Source organism: Saccopteryx bilineata, chromosome 11, assembly GCF_036850765.1.
Source record: "Saccopteryx bilineata isolate mSacBil1 chromosome 11, mSacBil1_pri_phased_curated, whole genome shotgun sequence".
Classification (NCBI taxonomy): Eukaryota; Metazoa; Chordata; class Mammalia; order Chiroptera; family Emballonuridae; genus Saccopteryx; species Saccopteryx bilineata.
In genome coordinates, this window is record NC_089500.1 from 34,998,107 (window position 1) to 35,021,044 (window position 22,938).

A 22,938-nucleotide genomic window follows, 5' to 3' on the forward strand; every position below is an offset into this window, starting at 1 on the left:
GTCAGACTCCAGCATGCACCCGACCGGGATCCACCCGGCACGCCCACCAGCGGCAACGCTCTGCCCCTCTGGGGCGTCACTCTGTTGCGACCAGAGCCACTCTAGCACCTGGGGCAGAGGCCAAGGAGCCATCGCCAGCGCCCGGGCCATCTTTGCTCCAATGGAGCCTTGGCTGTGGGAGGGGAAGAGAGAGACAGAGAGGAAGGAGAGGGGGAGGGGTGGAGAAGCAAATGGGCACTTCTCCTGTGTGCCCTGGCCAGGAATCGAACCTGAGACTTATGCACGCCAGGCTGATGCTCTACCACTGAGCCAACCGGCCAGGGCTTGACCCTACTGTTTTTCATTGACTCGTTAATGAAAATGTTTAATTTTCTGAGACTGGGCATCATTTTTTCTTGCAGACAACTATGTGTATTTGTTGATCCTGACCTGAAATTAGTCCTTACTTCGTGTCTTCTAGTAATTAATTATAGCAATACTACTTGTGAGGTAGCTCTGAGAAATAATCTTTAGAAACCTTAGAGGAATAATTTCTATATTATGCTCTCTCAAATTAATGCATCTTTAAAACACCCAATAATTTTTAGGCAATCAGAAGCAATTTTGAACAATCAAGACATTGAGAAGTTCCTGGAATTTTCTACCTTTTAAGGATGATTTATCTCAATTTTTAAATACCTTCAATTCAAATAACTGACCTATTCAGAAAAGACAAGATTAGCCAAGTCCCAGAACAAAATTAGTCAATAATGGACATAAATCAATAAAAGTATTATATATATGCAATTACAATATTTCCCTGTGTATAAGATACACTCCTTTTTCAAAAAATTTTGGGGTCTAAAAACTGGGTGCGTCTTATACAGTGGTTGTAGATTTTTTACTTGCATTTCCCACTTTTTTGTGCTTGTTTTTGCGTTCATTGCTGAAGACAGTGATTCGTCATCAGACACAGATGAAAACAACCTAAGGGATGGGAGTTTTGACAGTGATGAGAGTTGTATGAATTTTATGATGAATAAAACTTGAGTTCGATAACTTTATATAATACATTTATTTTCAAATTTTGGGCCCCAAAATGAAAGTGCGTCTTTTATATGGGAGCATCTTATACATGGGGAAATACAGTACTATATGTTGGTGGAATGAACAGAAAATCATCCAGTGTTGTCTGAAGAATGTAATATTGTAAAAAAAATCTTGAACGCTTTCATTAGATATTAAATATTCAACACTTCAGTAGAGGGGTTCTCTGCAATCTGAAGGAATCTGGAGGGGTTTTTTGCTTGAAGGTATTGGAATTTTTGTGGAAAAGTAGAATATCAGGCCACACTCTGGTTCTAGGTTAAAATAACAATACTAGAAGTAAGTGGAAATTAAGAAATACATGGTTTTTGAGGTTTATTCCTTGAAAATGTGTTACTTAGAAATATGTTGTTTAGTCTTCACATATTTTGGGATTTTTTCAGTTATCTATATTATTTTTACTTAATTATTATCTGATAGCAGACATTGCATGATTTTTTTAGTTTTTAAATTTTTAAGATGTTTAAGGTTTATTTTGAATGCTAGAAAAAATCTGTTATGTCTTTTGAATGTAGATACTCAGTAAGTGTTTAAGGAAAGCATGAATACAGTTACCATATAGGGGAAAATTTAAATATACAAATTTCTCAGTAATAGAATAGTAGTAAGATGTGAGTACAAGGATAAACTTTAAATTGGCTCAATTCTGAATTTAAAAAAAAGTTTATTGGACTTTTGCTTTTTTTAGTGGCTGAGAAAGATCTTCCTAGGTGACTTCACCAAACATAAAAACCTTAACCCCTTGACCTAAAAAGGAATACATTAAAAAGGCATAATGCGTATCTCTGAGTTTTGGAATTCAAGTTATTTTAATTTCATGTTTTGTAATTTTAAAGTGTTTTCACAAAATACATATAAAATCCTCATTAAAAAAACCCCATAAAACAGTACCCTGTGCTTATTTTTAGAACCAGTTTGGGCTGCCACTTGAACTTTCTGTTAGGGTCTTGGTCACAAAACAGTACCCTAACAGTGCATAGCCAGAGCAGCGCTGCCCCACTAATTCAGTCTAGCCCACAGTTATTTGTACGAATTCCAAATTTTGTTTTATGATTTTAACTCTGGGTTTTTAAAATCTCGTTCTCTCTCTTCCTCTTTCTCAGAGCTTACATAATAGAATGAGTTTTCTAACTCTTTTCTTAGTGTCCCTTCTGTCCCTGGAACACAAACTGATCTTATTCTATTTATATTTAGTGTTTATTCCTCTTTTCTCTTGAATGTGAGTTTCTGGGCACAACACTTCCATACTTAGCTTTTCAGCTGTCTTTGTCCTAGGAGTCTCTTCCAGTAGAATAGCTCTCTGCTGCCACCTCCTGGTTTCTGACTGCTAAAACCAGCAATCTGGTCAACGGTCACTATTTCTAGTGTGGGCTCTTTCCAGGCCAGGAAGTGCTGTTCTCCGCTTTTCCTCAGCTTCTTCCAAGTACTTCAAAGTAACCTTTTGATATTTTTTATTTTTTTTCTCTAAAACCAGAACTCAGTGGTGGTGACAGAGACCTTGTACCTCCAAAGCCTAAATTATTTACTATCTAGCCATTTACAGAGAAAACTTGTTGACCCCCTGCTCTAAACAATATAAGAATAGCCAGTGTGGGGTGCAGCCAGCCACAGCTCAGATCCTAGGTGTCTGAGGAACCAGAGATGCTGAATCAATCCGATAAAGTCCCTGGGCTCGCAGATTGTGTGAATTATCATCCTAGTTCCAATGTGTGCTAGCTTTCTTGTGAAGCCACGTTTATATAATCCAGGGGTCCCCAAACTGCCGCCGGTGGCCACATGCGGCCCCCTGAGGCCATTTATCCGACCCCCACCACACTTCCAGAAGGGGCACCTCTTTCATTGGTGGTCAGTGAGAGGAGCACAGGATCCATCCGCACCCTGTGCTCCTGGAGTACTGTATGTGGCGGCGTCACTCACACACAGTACTACTTCCAGTGACACCAGATGCACGCGTCACAGCTCTGGAAGCATGTCATATCACTTGTTATGACCAGCAGTGACAAATATGGAACCGGACATTGACCATCTCATTAGCCAAAAGCAGGCTCATAGTTCCCATTGAAATACTGGTCAGTTTGTTGATTTAAATTTACTTGTTCTTTATTTTAAATATTGTATTTGTTCCCATTTTGTTACTTTACTTTAAAATAAGATATGTGCAGTGTGTATAGGGATTTATTCATAGTTTTTTTTTATAGTCTGGCCCTCCAACGATCTGAGGGACAGTGAACTGGCCCCCTGTGTAAAAACTTTGGGGAACCCTGATGTAATCTCTCTGTCTCACTCTCCCCACTTTGCAAAAAGGGGACAATAATAGCTATTTCATCACTTTCATTGTAAAATTAAAATAAGATAATTATACATAGTAGGTATAAAATATACCTTATTCATAATTATTAGCAACACTGATGGTAGGCTTATCATTGATGAGACTCATGCCATTTGTATTTCTTGGTGGACATAACTGCCCAGATCCCCTGCAGGAGACAGTAAAGTCATTTTGCTTATGGTCATTCCCTTTCCTGAGACCGCTCAAGTCTGATGACTGATAAGTGCAGGAGGATAGCCTTGCCTCCTTGGTCTGATTTGGGCAAAGCCAAAGGTCCCTTTTGCTCCAGGACTCCCCAGAGTTATTTATGGGGCTGCCTTGTAGCTGAGCCTATGTTTTCACCCAGACCTGCTTTCTTCTCCCATCCTCTTCCTTTCTTCCTGTCCCATCCTCTTGCCAGTCCAATAGGAGCTGATTTCAAGTGCTCTCTTCAGTAAGGATTCTGCACACCAAGCCCCACCTCCCAGTCAGCTTAAATTCCTTTAAACAATGAATTGCTCTCTTACTGGATGACAATTAAATTTAAAAACTTTGAAGGATGAATGAATGTATTTTATGGAAACAAAAACTAATCAATCCATATTGCAGCCAAAGTGACCTTTCTAAAACACACACCTTTCTTACACCCTTCACTGTTTTTCTTACTGTGCCTTAAAGATCCAACATAATCTGACATTTGTTTATCTTTTCAGCTTCATGCCTTACCATCCCCACTCATCTCCTCAGAAAACACACACACACACACACACACACACACACACACACACACACACTTTTTTGATTAGTTTTAGGCAAAGGTCAAATGGAGCACTCTGTTTTGGAAAATGGTATACCGTAGTTGTCTCCAGTTTATAGAGGCATTGTTTTAAATAGGTTCCCTCTTTAAACATTTAACATTTTGATAAGCTTGTATGTCCGTTACCATGGTAGAAGAAGCAACTAATTTCATTTACATCATTCAAATATATCATTGTATAAGTTGGTTTTAGATGTAGGTATATCCTTAGCTGAGATGATCTATTCAAGTTATTGCTTTCCTTGTCATGTTTCTTTTTCCTTCCTCGGAGTTTTTCTTTTACTGCAAGTAAGCATAGTTTTGATGAGTTGCTATACCAAGAAAAGGAACTGGTTGTAGGAGAGACTTACAGAATTGTTTCTTTGTATTGTCTCCGTAGAACCTGGGGTAAGATAAGGGAGTCTGTAATAAAGGAGAGATAACAGAGACCCGCCTGAACCCCCGGGGTACCTCTGGAAAGCTATACATCTCTTTTGAATGTAGAGGACAGCCCATATGCAAGCCAACACCTGCCTCAAATTGGGGTGGGGGGTCTAAGGTGTAATTCTAAAGTAGAAGGAACTTTTTGAATTATTTCCCAATACAATTGTGTGATAATGTATATAATACAACTAAGAAGAGTTTAAACCTCTTTATCCAAATAACAGAAAGGTTTTTTTCCAGATATATTTTGCCCACTAATTTTCAAAGAATGATATAAAAAAAGAGAATGAAAAAATAAAAAAGAGTCATTCTAGCCAAATGAAGAATCTGATTTTATTTTGGAAACTTCAAATTTGAATTGTATCTATCTTGTTTTCAAAGTTGAATGTGTTCATTATGGAAATTAATATTAAAACAAACTGATAATTTTTAAAAAGAGGAATTAAAGACTGTTTTCTTCCCTTTTGTGTTATTTTGATATTTTAGTTCCAGATTTTAAGGTACCAAGGGAATTGAACTGAAACTCTGTATTTTATTTCATGGCCTTGTATCCCAGACTAACTTTGCCTCAAATAACAGCAGGCTTGTTTGTTTATTTATAATACTCAATTTGTAACAAATATTTTACTTTTTATTATAACATAAGTAAAACGTATCTTGTGTTAGCAACTGTCTTTAAAACTGTTTTCTTATATTTTATAAATAAAACTTCCTCTTTAAAAAGTTTTCATAATTTATAGGGTAGAGAAAATTTCTTAAGACGACTCATTCGCGCTGAAGTGGCTCATGGAATGGGGATTCAGGTAATCTTAATTTGCCTTTAATATTTTATTCTTTCTTTCATTTGCATTTTACTTAACATTGTAAATTTGTCTGTAATGAGGCATTTTCTTCACTACATGGCTTGCAAGCCAGCAGTTTTAGCTGATGATAGTTGCCCTCCATAGACGACTGGCAGTGTCTGATCATGCATCAAGAAACTGACCTCCCCTATACTATCTCATTTTGTGGCTTACTGGGAATTTCTGCCAGTCTAGTAAAAGGAGAGTGGGATCTCCTCCCTAAGTGTCTCTTTGGTTTGCTTTGTGATATGTTATGTTTGTTTTTTACTTTCAGTGTCTTCCAATTGAATTTCTTTAGCACTAAAAGAAGTATATGCTTATTATTTCTCTCTGTAAAACAGATTGAATCTAAAGCATAATTAGTAAAATCAATTTTAATTTTTAAAATCTTTATACAACCTATATATCCTTAGGAACGCAGGTTGGATATTTTGATCCCTGGCATCTTTCTAGAATAAATACATAAATATTTGAAATTATTATTATTATAAGAAAAATAAAATCAAGAGGCACAATGATCCAAAACATTACTATTTTTAAGTTATTTGAGATTATCTGCACCTCTGGTCTTCTTTGAAACAAACACAACTTTTGCCATTTCTTCTATTAGAAAATTTGACGTTTTCAACCATATAAAGCAATGTGTCTCTACTTCTATATGTTTGAAAACACATTTTCTAATTCTTTATATATTTAATGATTCTATAATCTCTCGGCACTTTTTTCTAAATACCTTGTTACTAACTTTTTGTTCATTGGTTTTAATTTGTCTTAGACTTCAGGAATTACATATATTCAAGATGTGTTGTTAGTGTGTTCTCTTAACCTTATTATCTTCCAACACTTACCTAAGAATGTTTAATTTTTATTGTCTATTCATATTTTTCTCTCATAATTTTTCTAACAACTGTACTCTCTTTAAATGTGTTCTGTTCATACCTATCACTTTTTATGGTGTCATTTCTTTTCTTGATTTTCAAATAACAACAAAGAGTCGTGCCTGGTGCAAGATGGAGATAATAAATGTTCAGGTAATTGATAACTGAATGAATTGTTTTCAATCTTTGCTGGCAGAAAAAACTGTATTCCATTCAAGAAGAACAGGCACTTGAGATGCAGGAACTTATAAGAAGGAAAGCACTATATACCCTAATTCTGGCAGAAATACAGTTGCCTCTGCTTGAAATAGAACAAGAAGCTGTAAGAATCCAAACAGTCCATGGAGAACAGTCTGATGTAAGCATTTGTAATTCATCTGGAAACTAATTTGCAGAGATATTTAGGTTGATACATCATGTATATGATTTTATATTTTTGCTTGGAGAATTATGATTTTACATAGGAAAACAAAATTATGGGCAGAATAAGTATTTCATAAGCATACAACTGATCTACAAGGGAATTACATAGAAAGACTATTAATTCTATTACCTGGAACCTTATATTGTCTCTTAGAGTATACTTAGGAAAAGCAGATTCTAAATAGTTGAGTAGGGATTTATTTGGTATAATTGCCCACTATGGTAAATTTAATTCAGAGTCTTCACTGTTCATTAATAAAATGCTAATGCTATGTTTACTCACATAGAAAATATAATACATCTTGACATTTTTATGGTAAATTTTTGATCATATACCAAACAGCTAAGATGAAAAATAAAGCAAAATCAATAAAATATTTTCAAAACAACAAGTTTATGGCAGTATCTGATATTGCTAGCCGTTCTCAAAGAAATACTTAGTAGGAAAAATATGTATACGTCAGGTCATTAGTCTTTTGGAGAAGTAGAGGGTGTGGTAAGAGTTATACATTCTTGTCTCCAGCTGCAGGGATGCGTACATATAATTCATTTGAGCCATTTTGACAACTTTTTTTTTCATTGCAAACTATGATGCAAATTTACATTCTTAGTCTTTAATCATTTTCAAAATTCCTTTTTATTTAAAAATCTTTCTGATTTGCAAAGTGCTTCTATGATGGAAGTTAATTTTGATCTTCAAAGCCTCCTTATGGAATAGGCAAGATTGAGCTTGATTATCTGTACCACAGACTTGAGAAAACTTGGGCCTAAATGCATGAAGCAACTTGTACAAGGCCATAAAGCAAAGAGGGACTTTTGCGATGGCATAGATGGACCTATGCTAAGTGAAATTAGCCAGGAAGAGAAAGACAAATATCATATGATCTCACTTATATGTGGAATCTAATGAACAAAGTGAACTGAGGAATGGAATAGAGACAGAGGCAGGGTCACAGGGACCAGAGGGACAGCTGTCAGTGGGAAGGCGGATGAGGGGATGGGATCAGAGAAGGTGAAGGGATAAGTGAAATTATATATACATAATACAGAGATACAGAAAACAGGACAGCAAATCCCAGAGGGAAGGAGGGAGGGAGTTAGGGGGAAGGGGGCAAAGGGAATATAAATAGGTACATGGGGTAGGGGGTGAGGGTGTTATATTCAGTGGGACACTTGAATCCATGTAAACACAATAAATTAAAATGAATAAAAATTTTAAAAAAGCAAAAAAAAAAAAGCAAGGAGACAATTCTGAGTATAGACTCTACTTAAGGCTTCTAAATGCTTATCCTAGAGCTCATGTAACTAAGACCTAGTGAGATAAATGATTTTAATAATGATTCCTCCTCACATTAATAATAGAAATTTATTAATTACATCAAAAACCTCTATAACCATCTCAGTATGATAATGAATTTCAGCAAAGATTAATGAATTTTATTTCCCCTTATTTTATAATAGCCATTGCTTTATATTATCTTATTTTTTGGTAATCATCTTTCTCTTCTTTATACACTAATAGCTTATATATTATAAAAACTTCTTATTTAACAGAAACAATTGGAAAGAATAAGTTCATAAACTTTCTGTGGTGATTATCGACAGTTTGTATTTGGAGTTTTAATTTTGGTTAAAACATATTTTTATTATTAATTTTAATGGGGTGACATTAATAAATCAGGGTACATATGTTCAGAGAAAACATCTCTAGGTTATTTTGACATTTGTGCATCATCCTTGCGCAGGGGCCATGCTTATCTTCTCTGTATCAAAAATATGGAACGCTTCACGAATTTGTATTTTGACATTTGATTATGCTGCATTCCCATCACCCAAAGTCCAATTGTCTTCCATCATCTTCTAACTGGTTTTCTTTGTGGCCCTTTCCCCAACCCCCTCCCTCACCTCCCCCCTCTCCATAACCACCACACTTTTGTCCATGTCCCTGAGTCTCATTTTTATGTCCCACCTATGTATGGTGTGATATAGTTCTCAGTTTTTTCTGATTTACTTATTTCGCTCCATATAATGTTTATCAAGGTCCATCCATGTTGTTGTAAATAATCCGATGTCATCATTTCTTATGGCTGAGTAGTATTCCATAGTATATATGTACCAAAGCTTTTTAATCCACTCGTCCTCTGACGGACACTTGGGCTGTTTCCAGATCTTCGCTATTGTGAACAATGCTGCCATAAACATGTGGGTGCATTTCTCCTTTTGAAATAATGCTATAGTATTGGGGTATATTCCTAAAAGTGGAATAGCTGGATCAAAAGGCAGTTTGATTTTTAATTTTTTTAGGAATCTCCATACTGTTTTCCACAGTGGCTGCACCAGTCTGCATTCCCACCAGCAGTACAGGAGGGTTCCCTTTTCTCCACATTCTCGTCAGCACTTATTCTGTGTTGTTTTTTTGATGAGTGCCATTCTGACTAGTATGAGGTGATATCTCATTGTGGCTTTAATATGCATTTCTCTAATCATTAGTGATTTTGAGCATTTTTATATGCTTATTGGCCATCTGTATGTCCTCTTTGGAGAACTGTCTATTCATTTCTTTTGCCCATTTTTTGATTGGATTGTTTGTCTTCCTGGTGAGTTGTACAAGTTCTTTATAAATTTTGGTTATTAACTAACCCATTATCAGACATATTTTCAAATATTTTGCTGTGTCCCATAAATTTTGAGTTGATGTATGCTCATTATTGTTCATTTCTAGGAATTTTATTATTTCTTCTTTGATCTCATTCTTAATCCATTTGTTATTTAATAACATGCTATTTAGTTTCCAAGTGTTTGAGTATTTTTGAGTTTTTCTGTTGTAGTTGATTTCTAGTTTCATGCCGTTGTGATCAGAGAAAGTGCTTGATATGATTTCAATCTTGTTAAATTTGTTGAAACCGCTTCTGTGCCCTAACATGTGGTCTATCCAAGAGAATGTACTATGAGCACTTAAAAAGAATGTATATTCTGCAGCTTTAGGGTGAGAGGTTCTGAAGACATCTATTAAATCGAGTTGATCTAGTATGTCCTTTAAGTCTGCTGTTTCATTGTTAATTTTCTTTCTTGAGGATCTATCTAGTGATGTTAGTGGAGTATTGAAATCCCCGACTATTATAGTATTGTTGTTGATGGCACCCTTTAAAACCATCAAAGTCTGTTTTATATATTTAGATGCTCCTATATTAGGTGTGTAGATATTTATAACGATTATGTCTTCCTGTTATATTGCTCCCTTTATCATTATGTAATGACCTTCTTTATCTCTTACTATAGCCTTTGTTTTAAAGTCCATTTTGTCTGATATAAGTATTGCTACCCCAGCTTTTTTTTCATTTCCATTTGTGTGAAATATTTTTTTTCATACTTTTATCTTCAGTCTATGTGCATCTTTTGTTTTAAGGTGTGTCTCTTGTACACAGCATATGTATGGGTCCTGTTTTCATATTTATGCAGCTACCCTATGTCTTTTGATTGGATCATATAATCCATTTACATTTAAGGTTATTATTGATAGTAGTTATTTATTGCCATTTTATTCTTTAAAACTGTATTCCTCTTTTGCTATATTTTTTCCCCTTTGATCTGTTTAGAGCAGGCACCTTAGCATTTCTTGCAGCACTGGTTTGGTTGTAATGAATTCCTTGAGGTTTTTTTTTGTCTGTAAAGCTTTTTATTTCCCCTTCAATTTTAAACAATAGCTTTGCTGGATAAAGTAGTCTTGGTTGTAGGCTCTTGTTCTGCATTACTTTGAATATTTCTTGCCATTCCCTTTAGGCCTCAAGTGTTTCTATTGAGATGTCAGAAGTAATCCTTATTGGGGCTCCTTTGTAGGTGATAGCCTTTTTTTCTCTAGGAGCTTTTAATATTTTCTCATTATCACTTAGCTTTGATATTTTAATTATGATGTATCTTGATGTAGATTTCCTTGGGTTTCTCTGTAATGGAGTTCTCTGTGTTTCTTGAACTTGTGAGACATTTTCCTGCCTTAATTTAGGGAAGTTTTCAGCTATGATATGTTTTTCTTTTCTTTCTTTCTTTTTTTTTTTGTATTTTTCTGAAGCTGGAAATGGGGAAGAGACAGTCAGACAGACTCCTGCATGCGCCCAACCGGGATCCACCCGGCATGCCCACCAGGGGCGACGCTCTGCCCACCAGGGGGCGATGCTCTGCCCCTCTGGGACATCGCTCTGTTGCGACCAGAGCCACTCTAGCGCCTGGGGCAGAGGCCGAGGAGCCATCCCCAGCACCTGGGCCATCCTTGCTCCAATGGAGCCTCGGCTGCGGGAGGGGAATAGAGAGACAGAGAGGAAGGAGACGGGGAGGGGTGGAGAAACTGATGGGTGCTTCTCTTGTGTGCCCTGCCCAGAAATCAAACCCAGGACTCCACGCCAGGCTGATGCTTTATACTGAGCTAACCAGCCAGGGCCACAATCATTATTTTCAACTCTGCATCTGGTAATTTGGTTATATCTCACTCATTCAGGTCCTTTTCTGGAGATTTCTCTTGATTCATTTGTGTTGCATTTCTCTGCCTTCCCAATTTATCTTTATAAAAGAAGATTTTAGCCACTGGTGTCCACTGGGTGTGGCCTTTGTGTTCCCTAGGTGTGGTCTGTCTGCAGGCCTGCCACCCCCTCTGCTGCTGCTGCCTAGGGCGTTTGGGTATGGGGATTGTCGGTGCCAGCCCACTGGGGCTGTTGCTGTGGTTTCTGCCTCTCCTTCATGGGAGGGGCTGTGATCATGTGCTCAAGTATGCAAGCCTGGTTGGTCTCAGCCTTTGCCCCAACCCGGAAGGTGGGGTTATGCATTTCGCCTGGCCACAGGCCTTGGCCCTGAGGGCAGGAGTGAGCACCTTTGCTCAGCTCGGGTCTCTGCCTGATTCCGGGCTTTCACCCTGCCCCTGTGGGAGGAGCCCGCTCACAGGACAACTGCAAGCCTTGGCTCCACGGGCCAGTGGGGTGGTGTGCCCTCACTCAGTTGCAGGACTCTGCCTTTTCTGGGTTTTTGCTCCACCCTCGCAGGAGGAGCTGGCTCCTGCATCAGGTCTCAAGCCTCGGTTCCCATGGGCCGGGAGAGGCTTCGCTCCTGAGCCCCTGCTCAAGGACGGGTCTCCACCTTTCTGGGGCTCTTGCCCTGCAGGTTGGATTGCAGGTGGCCCGCAGCTGGGCTTGACTACTTTCGTGTGTTCCCTCCGCCCCAGCCCAGCAAGACTGGGCTCACACCTGGGCCTCTCTTCCTGCTGCTCTGGTCCTCTCCTCTCTCCCCATCCCTCAGAGACCCAGGTGAGTGGTTGTGAGAGAGGTTTTCTGTGCAGTCCCTTTAAGAAAAGTCCTGGGTCTGAGAAATCATTGTCTTTCTCACAAACAGTATCCTGACTTGTTTCCAACTAAATACTGTCCATATGCCTCTTCTAGGCTCTGGGGCTGCAGGCTGGGGCTTTGTTCCTGGGCCTCAGGACTCTCCCCTCTCTGCTAAACTCACTTCCCGCCATGCGAGTCTCTCCAGGCTGCCGTTTGCTCCAGGGAGCTGGGCAGCCCTCTCCGCATTTCCACTTTTCCAACCAGTCTCTATGTGGCTTCTTCAGTGTTCCTTGGTTGAAGGGTCCTCTTAGTTTAGTCCAAAGTTGTTTGTTCCAGATGGTGATTCTTAAAATTAAGTTGTAATCCATTTTGGTTCTGGGAGGTGGAAGTTGGTACGTCCGCCTACTCCATCTCCATCTTGTCCTCTGGTTAAAAAAATTAAATGTTGTAATGAAAATTTATAATTATTATGTGACTTTATTACTGTTTGTTACCCAGCTAAGATTGGTAAGATTTGGTTTTCTTAGGTTGTTCAACTTGAATATTGGGATTCTGTCATTACTGTATGTTTTTGTAATCATATGTGGTTCTCCTTTTCCTTTATATGAAAATATCTGTTGTTATTATTAAAATGGGCATTTGAGAACTATATATTTGAGCTGAACAAGGATAACTGGATTATAAAAGCTACAAATCTTAATTTCTGAATGTCTCCTAGATACTAAATCATATCATTGAAAAGAGAGACAATATTAAAAGCAATGTAGAAAAAACAAAGAAAAAGTTGCAAAGAAAAGGGAAGAAAACTCAAGAAGCACTAATAGAAACAGAGGTAAGACATTTAATATGAAAAAAAATAATTTGCACTTTAGGTCAGTGAAAACTATTTAAACTAGTTTAAGTTTAGGTGGATGCCTCTCATTTGAATTGGTTGTACTAAATTGATTCAGCATGTGTTCACTCAGAGTCTCTGTTGACTTCCTCTCACAGTGTCTTCCCCATTGACCTATTGTATACCCCATGCCCTTTCCTCCAGAGTAGAGTTAGAAATGTGTTAGGGGCCTGTGGCCATACCACCCTGAACACGCCCAGTCTCCTCTGATCTCGGAAGCTAAACAGGGTCAGGCCTGGTGAGTACTGGGATGGGAGTTAGAAATGTTTAACTCAGGGGTAGTCAACTTTTTTATACCTACCACCCACCTTTGCATCTCTGTTAGTAGTAAAATTTTCTAACCACCCACTGGTTCCACAGTAATGGTGGTTTATAAAGTAGGGAAGTAACTTTACTTTATAAAATTTATAAAGCAGAGTTACAGCAAGTTAAAACATGTAATAATGATTACTTTCCAAGTACTTTATGTTGGATTTTCACTAAGTTTGGCAGAATAAATCTTTATAAAACAACTTACTATAGTTAAATCTGTCTTTTTATTTATACTTTGGTTGCTCCACTACCGCCCATCCTGAAAGCTGGAACGCCCACTAGTGGGCGGTAGGGACCAGGTTGACTACCACTGGTGTAGATTATAGCCTGACCAGGTGGTGGCACAGTGGATAAGAGAGTCTGACTGGGACATGGAGGACCCAGGTTTGAAACCCCGAGGTCACCACCTTGAGCGTGGGCTCATCTTCTTGGAGCAAGGGGCCACTCGGTCTGTGTAGCCCCCTGGTCAGGGCACATATGAGAAAGCCATTAATGAACAACTAAGGTGCCGCAATGAAGAATTGATGCTCTCATCTCTCTCCCTTTCTGTCTGTCTGTCCCTAGTTGTCCCTCTCTCTGTCTCACACACACAAAAAAATTAAATCAATCTACAGACTGAAACATTTGTTAATACATTTACCCTGAAACTGGTATGTAAGCAGCATGAGCCACATGGCTCTATATCAAAAGACTTCAGTGCTTTGTCCAAATTATAAATATTTACTCTCTAAAAATTCTGCAGCTAATATTCTATCTTTAGAGAATCACTGGATATGGGAAAGTGGAGATGGTCTATTGCCTTTAACTTGCTGTCCTTTGAGTATACTTTAAAGGTAGCCCAATAGGATTTGAGAGTGGACAGCATATGGGCTATAAGTTAGAGATGCAATTATATTGTTAAATAGTGTTTTCCCTGTACTGAGCCATAAAAGAAACATAAAATTACTGATGAAAATAATAATATTTATTATAACAGATTATTAATGTGATGTATGATGATAAATTATACAGAAAATTTGGTCTAAAATCATACTTTCTTATTACCAATGCATTATTTTGTAAGAAAAACTAAAAATTGGCATATATATTAAGGGCAAAAGAGAGAAAAGAGAAATTAACAGAACTTAAGAGAGAAATATAGGAAATATTAAAAGACATAATTATATAGAGAGTGAAGGAAAGAATGCTGTTTTGAATAGCAATCTGAAATCGATATGAAATATAAATTTAATTTATAAAATATAAACAATGAAAACCAGGTGAAGCAAAAAAAGAATAATAGATTCATAGTTATAAAATAAATTTAATTTGTCCACACTCTATTACAAAAATCAAGAACAAGTTCAAAGATTTTATAAGCCTTCTTACAAAGGCCATGTCCACAGTGTAAGAAAGAATGGAAAGATTTAAAATTTATTCTATAACAACATCACCTTGAAATAATAAATGAACTATATTAACACAAAAATCTGTAGGAGATTTCACTTATGAATATAGACAACAAATTCTCTCTCTCTTTTTTTTTTTTGTATTTTTCTGAAGCTGGAAACGGGGAGGCAGTCAGACAGACTCCTGCATGCGCCCGACAGGGATCCACCTGGCCTGCCCACCAGGGGGCGATGCTCTGCCCATCTGGGGCGTTGCTCTGTTGCAACCAGGGCCATTCTAGCACCTGAGGCAGAGGCTATAGCGCCATCCTCAGCGCCTGGGCCAACTTTGCTCCCATGGAGCCTTGGCTGCAGGAGGGGAAGAGAGAGAGAGAGAGAGAGAGGAAGGAGAGGGGAAGGGGTGGAGAAGCAGATGGGTGCTTCTCCTGTGTGCCCTGGCCGGGAATCGAACCCAGGACTCCTGCATGCCAGGCCGACGCTCTACCACTGATAGACAACAAATTCTTAACTGTATCACCAAATAGAATTTTATAATGTGCTAAAAAGAATATACTATGCAAAATAAGATTCTTTGAAGAATGTGAAGATGATTCAGTATAAACAATTACATTAATATAATTCACTACATTTTCAGAAATGAAAGACAATTAGCCAAAAATATTTTATGCAACTCTATAAGCACTAATGATTTTTCAAAAGACTCTTACCTGCCTAGAAATAGAATGGAAACAGCCTTACATTGATAATATGTGTTACTGTGTGTCTACGAGTATTTTCCATCAAGCATCATAATTAATGATGAAAAATGAAAATTATTTCCATTAAAATCAGGAATGAAACATTCATACCAGCTGTTACTACTTAGCACACTACTGTTATTGATAACAAATTACTTGTAACATGTCACATAAAATAAAACATACGCGTTCATCACTGCAATAGAAAGCCATCACAGTTTTTATGTCCATAGCTGAATATTAAATTCAAAAATATTAACTAATAATTGCCAAGGGTGGCATATGTAACAAATATAAACAAAATACAAGAAAAATGTGTCTGAATATTATGCGTATGTGTGCATACTCAATATTAAAGAAGGCACTAGAAGTTGAATGGTTAGAAAAGGATTAATTTTTATTTATTTGTGATTCAAATTCATTTGCCTTTCCTGTTGAACGTTGTTGGAGGTAGGGAAGTAAAAGGAGAACTTTGTTAACTCAAGAAGCACAATCATTTTATTGGGGAGCAAAGAAACAAAGTGCATTAAATACATTCTTAGAGCCATTACAGCTGTGCCGTGATGCACCGCAGGATCATGGCGGAGGAAACCGGGACAAATGGATGGAATCAGGGAAGGACTTTCAGCAGAGATGATGTCTAAAAAAGAGAACACTAATGGAATAAATAGAAGTTGGATACTTGCCGATCATGATATTGAAGAAAATAGGTACACAAAATGCCTAAAAGAATAGTTGGCACTGGAAATATTTAACAAATGGTTTCTATTATTATTATAAAATTTTTAACTTGAAGAAATGAGTAAGAGCATTCTAGAAACAGACACTGTATTTACAAAGCAAAGAGATCATGAGAGGATCCTGTGCGTTTGTGGAATGGCAAATACTAAAGTATGGTCAGAGAGCAGAGCACCTGTTACAGGCGTGAAGAGAGGTGAAGTTAGTGAGAATGGCAATGCCCAGATCTCTGAAGAGATGTCTTGTGGGTCATGCTGTTGAACCTCATTCTAAAGAAACTTGCAAATTGTTGTTTTATCCAACACCACTAATAGCATTTATTAAGTACCTATTATGCTTATTGGTGTACAATCAGTACTATATATGCTATTTTCTGTCCTCTAAGAACTTAAATTTTAACACAAATAATTTTATTTTTTACTGTGCTTAGGCATTTCAATCATGGGTCAAACTAAACAATACTACTAATTTTTTACTATTTTTAACCCCAATTTAAATTTAGGTGTAAAATTTAAACTTATTACATTTAGATAACATAATGTATTTATTGAATTCTAATAAAAATTAAAAATATAATTTCACATTAATAGTTTAGACTTTGAACATAACTCATTACTTAATATTTTTTAATGTGTGGTTTGAAAGTTTCTGAGATAAGGAAATAATGAAAAATGTTGTATAGTAAAACATGAATTAACTGCCATTTAGATTTCCAGGCCTTTCCAAGTCTGGACATGAATGTACCTTTGTGTGGAAAGCCCCCGAATTGCTGAAACCTTTGTCACCAGGTTAGAGAAAAGGAATAAAAAATGGTCGAATTATAAATTTACTGCTTATGCCTCTATTCCCTTTAGCTCTGGTGATACTTTAGCATCCATCAAAAGACTTACAAATGGATCTTGGAATCCTCAAGCTTTTTTTCACTCAGATATGCAGATTTGTACTAACTTCTGACTTAAGGCATCAAAGAGTTTCCTTTCTCCAGACTCAAATCACTCTGGGAATGTCTCTGATATTTTTGATGCTATGGAGGGGGATACACTGTTCACAATTACAGTGCTCTCTCATGGTACCTATTAAAAGTGCCAAATATACAATTTTTGGTTTTCACCGCTGTCTGAAGGAAGCACAGTCTCTTTTCTTTAGTGTGGAATTCTCTGGTACCATCTGCAGCATTGTTGAATTGACTAGCATGATCTAAGTCAGCGGTTCTCAACCTGTGGGTCGCGACCCCGGCGGGGGTCAAACGACCCAAAACACAGGAGTCGCCTAAAGCCATAGGAAATACATATTTCATTTAAAAATGTATTGTATAACCCACAGGTTGAGAACCGCTGATCTAAGTTGTCAACACCATTGCTTCTGAGTCTTCTCAGTTTCCTGTGAGAATCTGCATTCAAGGTTATGGCATGAATTATGGAATCTCAGCTGAAAGTCAAGTTTTGTGAGAGAGAGCATGCTATATGAAGACTTTCCCATTCTTTCTAACTACTACATATTTACTTTAATCTATAATTTTGCCTGTCTACACTCTTTTTTTTCTAAGGTTGATTTTTCTCACAGTAATAACATAATATCCCAGTAGTCTCATTGAAGAATCCCAGTCAGCCATTTTTCAACAACATTCTGATATTAAAAAACAAAAACCAACAATAACAACAACAACAACAAAAAAAACCCCTTCATTTATCAGTTGAAAATTTCTAGAATGTCTAGAAAAAGAAAGAAAACAGGGAGGATATATATATCTTCAAGGACAATACCCAGTGTTCAAAATCTTGGACAAAGAGTTGATTTTTATAGGAAAATAAAAGATCAGCCATTTGAAATTTGTAAGAGTAGAGAAATAATTAAGAAGCATATGGAGGAAAATGTGAAAAATAGGAGTATCAGGAGACGTTGGGATCTGTGGAATTTGTGGAAGAGTAACATTAATTAGAAGCAGTGCCAGACACAGGGAATAACACTAAGTCAGTCACCCAGTCAGTAAATTAGTCAAAATACATATCAACAGGCATGGAAGGATCATGCCAACTTGAATCTCCAATCCGGAATTGCACTGGAATTGAATATCTACTTTATCTGAAAAATAATATATATTTTTTCCCACTTTCAGTGTACATGTTTGAAAACCAGTCACCACGTTTGCATCTCAAAAGGACATGATGCCTGACCTGTGGTGGCGCAGTGGATAAAGTGTCGACCTGGAAACACTGAGGTCGCCGGTTCGAAACCCTGGGCTTGCCTGGTCAAGGCACATATGGGAGTTGATGCTTCCTGCTCCTCCTTTCTGTCTGTCTGTCTGTCTGTCTCTCTCTCTCTAAAATGAATAAATAAAAAAATATTAAAAACAAAAAGAAAAGAACATGACTTTAAGGTGTATGTATATGTTTGTGAGTGGGGACAAACTAATGCAGGGGAGAGTGGGAGAAAGGGAGAGAAGAGGAGAGATAAGGGGAGAAAGAATAGATAACTCCAACCCATCTTTTACAAAGTCTCATCAGATGTAACAATGGACAAAAGGACATAAACCTAAGTTATTGATTATATTGATAAAAAGTTACTATTTGCTTTTAATTGTTCATATGGCCAAATGTGATCGTGACCCTATATCCCAAGGATTTAAAAGTCCCAGGATTTAAAATAAAGCATCTCTGAATTTGTTTTCCAGAGGAAACACTCATTAGTTATTAACAAAATAGAGACAACAAAAAGTAGAACACTTATTTATCAAGAAAAAGTAAAGCAATTACAAAAAGACATAGAAGACAAACACAAGGAAAAGGAAATTTTTGATCAGACACTTGACATTTTGAAGTAAGTACTTAAAGTATATCAACATTTTAAATGTTTACTGTGTTATTTATAAAAGAGGTAAAATTGAATTTCCATATTTTTTTAATAATTTTATTTATTTATTTATTTTTAATGGGGCGACATCAGTAAATCAAGATACATATATTCAAAGATAACATGTCCAGGTTATCTTGTCGTTCAATTATGTTGCATACCCATCACCCAAAGTCAGATTGTCCTCTGTCACCTTCTATCTAGTTCTCTTTGTGCCCCTCCCCCTTCCCCGCTTCCCTCTCCCTCGCCCCCCTCCCCCCGTAAACACCACACTCTTATTAATGTCTCTTGGTCTCACTTTTATGTCCCATCTACGTATTTAAAATGATTTATATTTTCGATCATAATCTGATGTGGAATATACATATGCTATTTGATAATTTTGGTTTAAAAACAAAATCATAAATTGCTTTTGTTTTTCATTGCTCCACTATGTTTATTTTATTCTGAATAACATGGAATGCTTTTCTTTTTCCAAGTGTATAAACTTTTAATTCATAAAAAATTAATAAACCTTCCCACAAATTTTAGTATTCTTATTTACATGTCATGGTTAATAATAACATACAGTTTTTCACCCAAATTTTTTTTATAAGTTTTGACGTAAGAGTTTAGAAATAGAGATTCTACAAAATCTCATCTCTAATTTATCCAAAAGCCTTTTGTCCAGTTCCCTCATTAGTTAGGGCCACACATGACAAAGGTGATAAAGTCATTTGCTTGGAAAATGATTGTGCTCTAAGAAACTTAGTGTATCCATAGCCTCCCACTTAGAACTTATTTGGTTCTCATTTCCTATTCTGTAATACATCGAGAACAGGACTTGGAGGGCTGTTGGGGAATATGCATTGACCACATTTAGGAATTATACTTTGATTTAAATAGAAGACTAATACAGCAATAGCAAAACCATAGCACTCAAAGGATAAAGTGTCAGAGAAACACTTATGCACACCTTAATCCCATACCCCTTAAAGGAGTCAAGTCTGTGCAATCAACAAGGATTTGTTTAGGTGTTACCATGGGGTAAAAATTTATTTCAAAAATGATCATATAGCTTGTAAGGCCAGGGGCCGCCATTGTGGCCATTCACATGCAGGTTCTCATTGAATTCAGGCAGACGGTAAAGAAATGGCGGAGTCGGAGAATGGTGGATCATTCTGTTTATTTGTGTCTCACCAAGACAGGCAAGCCACAAGAAAAGCCAAGGGAAAAGCAACCTGCTTTTCCCAGGGAGGGCAAGGGATCAGGGAGACCCCTGCAATGGTGATAGCAGGAACCGAGAGAGCGAGCCCCGGGTCTGTTCCCATTTTATAGTGTAGAAATCAAAACCTTTAATCCAACATATAAATAAGGAAGTCTCTGATATAAGTCACTTATCTGAGGCGTAAATGGGATTCCTCATAAGAGTGTACCACCCCCTATCATGCAACAGTCAAGGGTGTGGGGAAAAGCTTAGTTTTAAAACTAAGCCTTAGGCTATAATGACTTTTGCATTTTACAGCCTGTCTCCCACACCCAAAGTGAGCAAACATATATGTCATTTTTACAAACTTATTTGACCAATGTAACTTTATCTGAAAAAACCCAAATCCTATTCGGTATATCATGTAAAAAGCAAAGAAACATGTTGCATGCTTTGAAAGATATTTACCTACATTGCTTATTTTCTGTAAGAATATTTTAGAGCTCAAAGGTATAAGCCTAAAATTATATAATTCACATTAAACTTATAAAAGATCTAATTCAAGAGCTGAAGATGTTTTCTTTCTTTTTCAGGATTCTTACCGTTTCAATCCTAACATTTTCTTCCATCCTTTGGCTAGATTATATTGTCTTTGAGACAAAAGCGGTCACCATGTCCCAGTGAATCAGTTCCCTCTCTAAATTCAAAACTCTGCCCATCCACAGGATAAAGAGAAAAAAGATTAGGTGACACTGTGGTATTGCTTACAAATCTATTCATCAACAGAGATAATGTCAGCAATATTTAAAGCTAATATTGACTCTCTTCCTAGTGTGCCTGGCACTTTGCAGGAAATCTGTGTAATTTAATCTCTTCAAGTTCTTACAACAATCCTTAAATTTTTAAATAACATTCCCATGTGAATGTTTAGTAAACAAAGCTCCAGGAAATTAAACAATTGTCTTAAGATAGCTAATTAGTGTTAAGCTAGCTCCTGACTAAGTCCGTTCTGTCAACTGTGTATACTGACTCCCTAACTAGGATTTGAAAAGATGATGATTGCTGGTAATCATGCGCAATACATATACAGTCGTGTACCACAGCACAATGCTTTAGTCAGTGCCTGACCCCATATACAACAGTGGTCCCATAAGGTTAGAATGGAGCTGAAAACTTCTTATTACCTAATGACATCATAGCCATGGTCAATGTCTAGCAAAACACATTACTCATGTGTTTTTCGTGAGATTAGTATAAACCTACCTACTGAGCTACAAGTCATATGGAAGTATAGCACATATAATTATGTACAGTATATAATATTTGGTAATAAAAATAAGTGATTTAGTTACTGGTTTATGTACTTATTACACTATGTTTTTAATTGTTAGTATACTCTTTCTACTTAGAAAACAAAGTTTGCTGTCCTGGCCAGATAGTTTGAGTGGTTGGAGAATCATCCTGATATGCAAAGGTTGTGGGTTCAATACCTGGTCGGGGCACATACCGAAATATATCAATGTTTCTGTCTCTCTCTCTCTCTCCCTTCCTCTCTCTGTAATAATCAATGAATACATTATTTAAAAAGTTTGCTGTAAAACAGTATGCTGTCTTGGCTGGCCATAGTCTGATACATCTAGTGTTTGCTGCTTTGTTTGATCACATCATTTTCTCTTGTGCTTGATTTAACGTCATGTTGTGTTGTGCAGTAACATGCTGTACAGGTTGTAGCCTGGGAGTGATAGGCTGGGCCATATAGCCTACATGTGTAGGCTATACTATCGAATTTTGTCTAAGCGCACTCTCTGATGTTCACACAATGGCAGCATCACCTAACAATGCATTTCTCAGACCTTTATAAACTATTGGTACTTTCAATAGGTGACTGTGTCAAGTTAACCATTATTTATTAAAAAACCATGTGTGCCTAGTGACAGGCACCAAGAAAAACAATGAAATATCAAGTGGGAAAGTGTATCTTCAAGTGTTTTAAGATATTTTTAGGGAGGCAGACCTTGCATATGCAAAACAATGAAAATATGTTGATAAAAATAATAGCTATCAAGTCTATGCTTGTCTGTCATTAAATTTTTACAACTGTTTCATATATATATATATATATATTGATTTTCAGAGAGAGAGAGGAGTGAGAGAGAGAGAAAGAGAGAGAGAGAGAGAAGGGGGAGGAGCAGGAAGCATCAACTCCCATATGTGCCTTGACCAGGCAAGCCCAAGATTTCGAACTGGCAACCTCAGTGTTCCAGGTTGACACTTTATCCCTCTGCACCACCACAGGTCAGGCCTACAATTGTTTCTTAACTAGAGACTGAAAGAGTCCAAACTCAGCCATATAGGTCTTCAAAGTTTGTTCGTTTTATCACTATGAGAAAGGAAACACTATTTTCAAGCATATATATACCTATAAACACATATATTGTAGTATATAAAAATTAATAAAAATGCTATATTGAATATAATCTATCATCAAAATACTTAGTGTAGAAAATAAAGTATATCTGATCAAGATATAGTGGTATTTGCTGGGAGCAACTATAAAAGCTTTCCAGTTTGGGTCATACCTGCTCCTCCCTGTGTCAATTTCATTGGTTCCCTATGCTCCACAATATCAAGGTTAGGGAATGCTTATATAGGACATCACATAAGAATTTTGGGTGTTGTTTGTAGAAACGAGAAAGGGAGGGGAAAAGGACAAAAGAGATGAAAAGAGAGGACCTTGTTCCATTTAGGAGAG

The 22,938-nt window shown here is 37.0% G+C and overlaps 1 protein-coding gene and 1 pseudogene across 1 annotated transcript in view; one reads left to right on the forward strand and one right to left on the reverse strand.

The window, feature by feature from the left end:
* The window catches only part of CCDC178 (coiled-coil domain containing 178), a 411,215-nt gene that overhangs the window by 109,093 nt on the left and 279,184 nt on the right, over positions 1 to 22,938 (forward strand). Inside the window, exons 13-16 of the mRNA XM_066246239.1 lie at positions 5,375 to 5,437; positions 6,551 to 6,712; positions 12,802 to 12,915; positions 18,822 to 18,967. Of these exons, the coding sequence (XP_066102336.1) occupies positions 5,375 to 5,437; positions 6,551 to 6,712; positions 12,802 to 12,915; positions 18,822 to 18,967 (485 nt within the window). The remainder of the gene's footprint in view (positions 1 to 5,374; positions 5,438 to 6,550; positions 6,713 to 12,801; positions 12,916 to 18,821; positions 18,968 to 22,938) is intronic.
* LOC136315803 (U6 spliceosomal RNA) lies at positions 8,477 to 8,577 on the reverse strand (annotated as a pseudogene).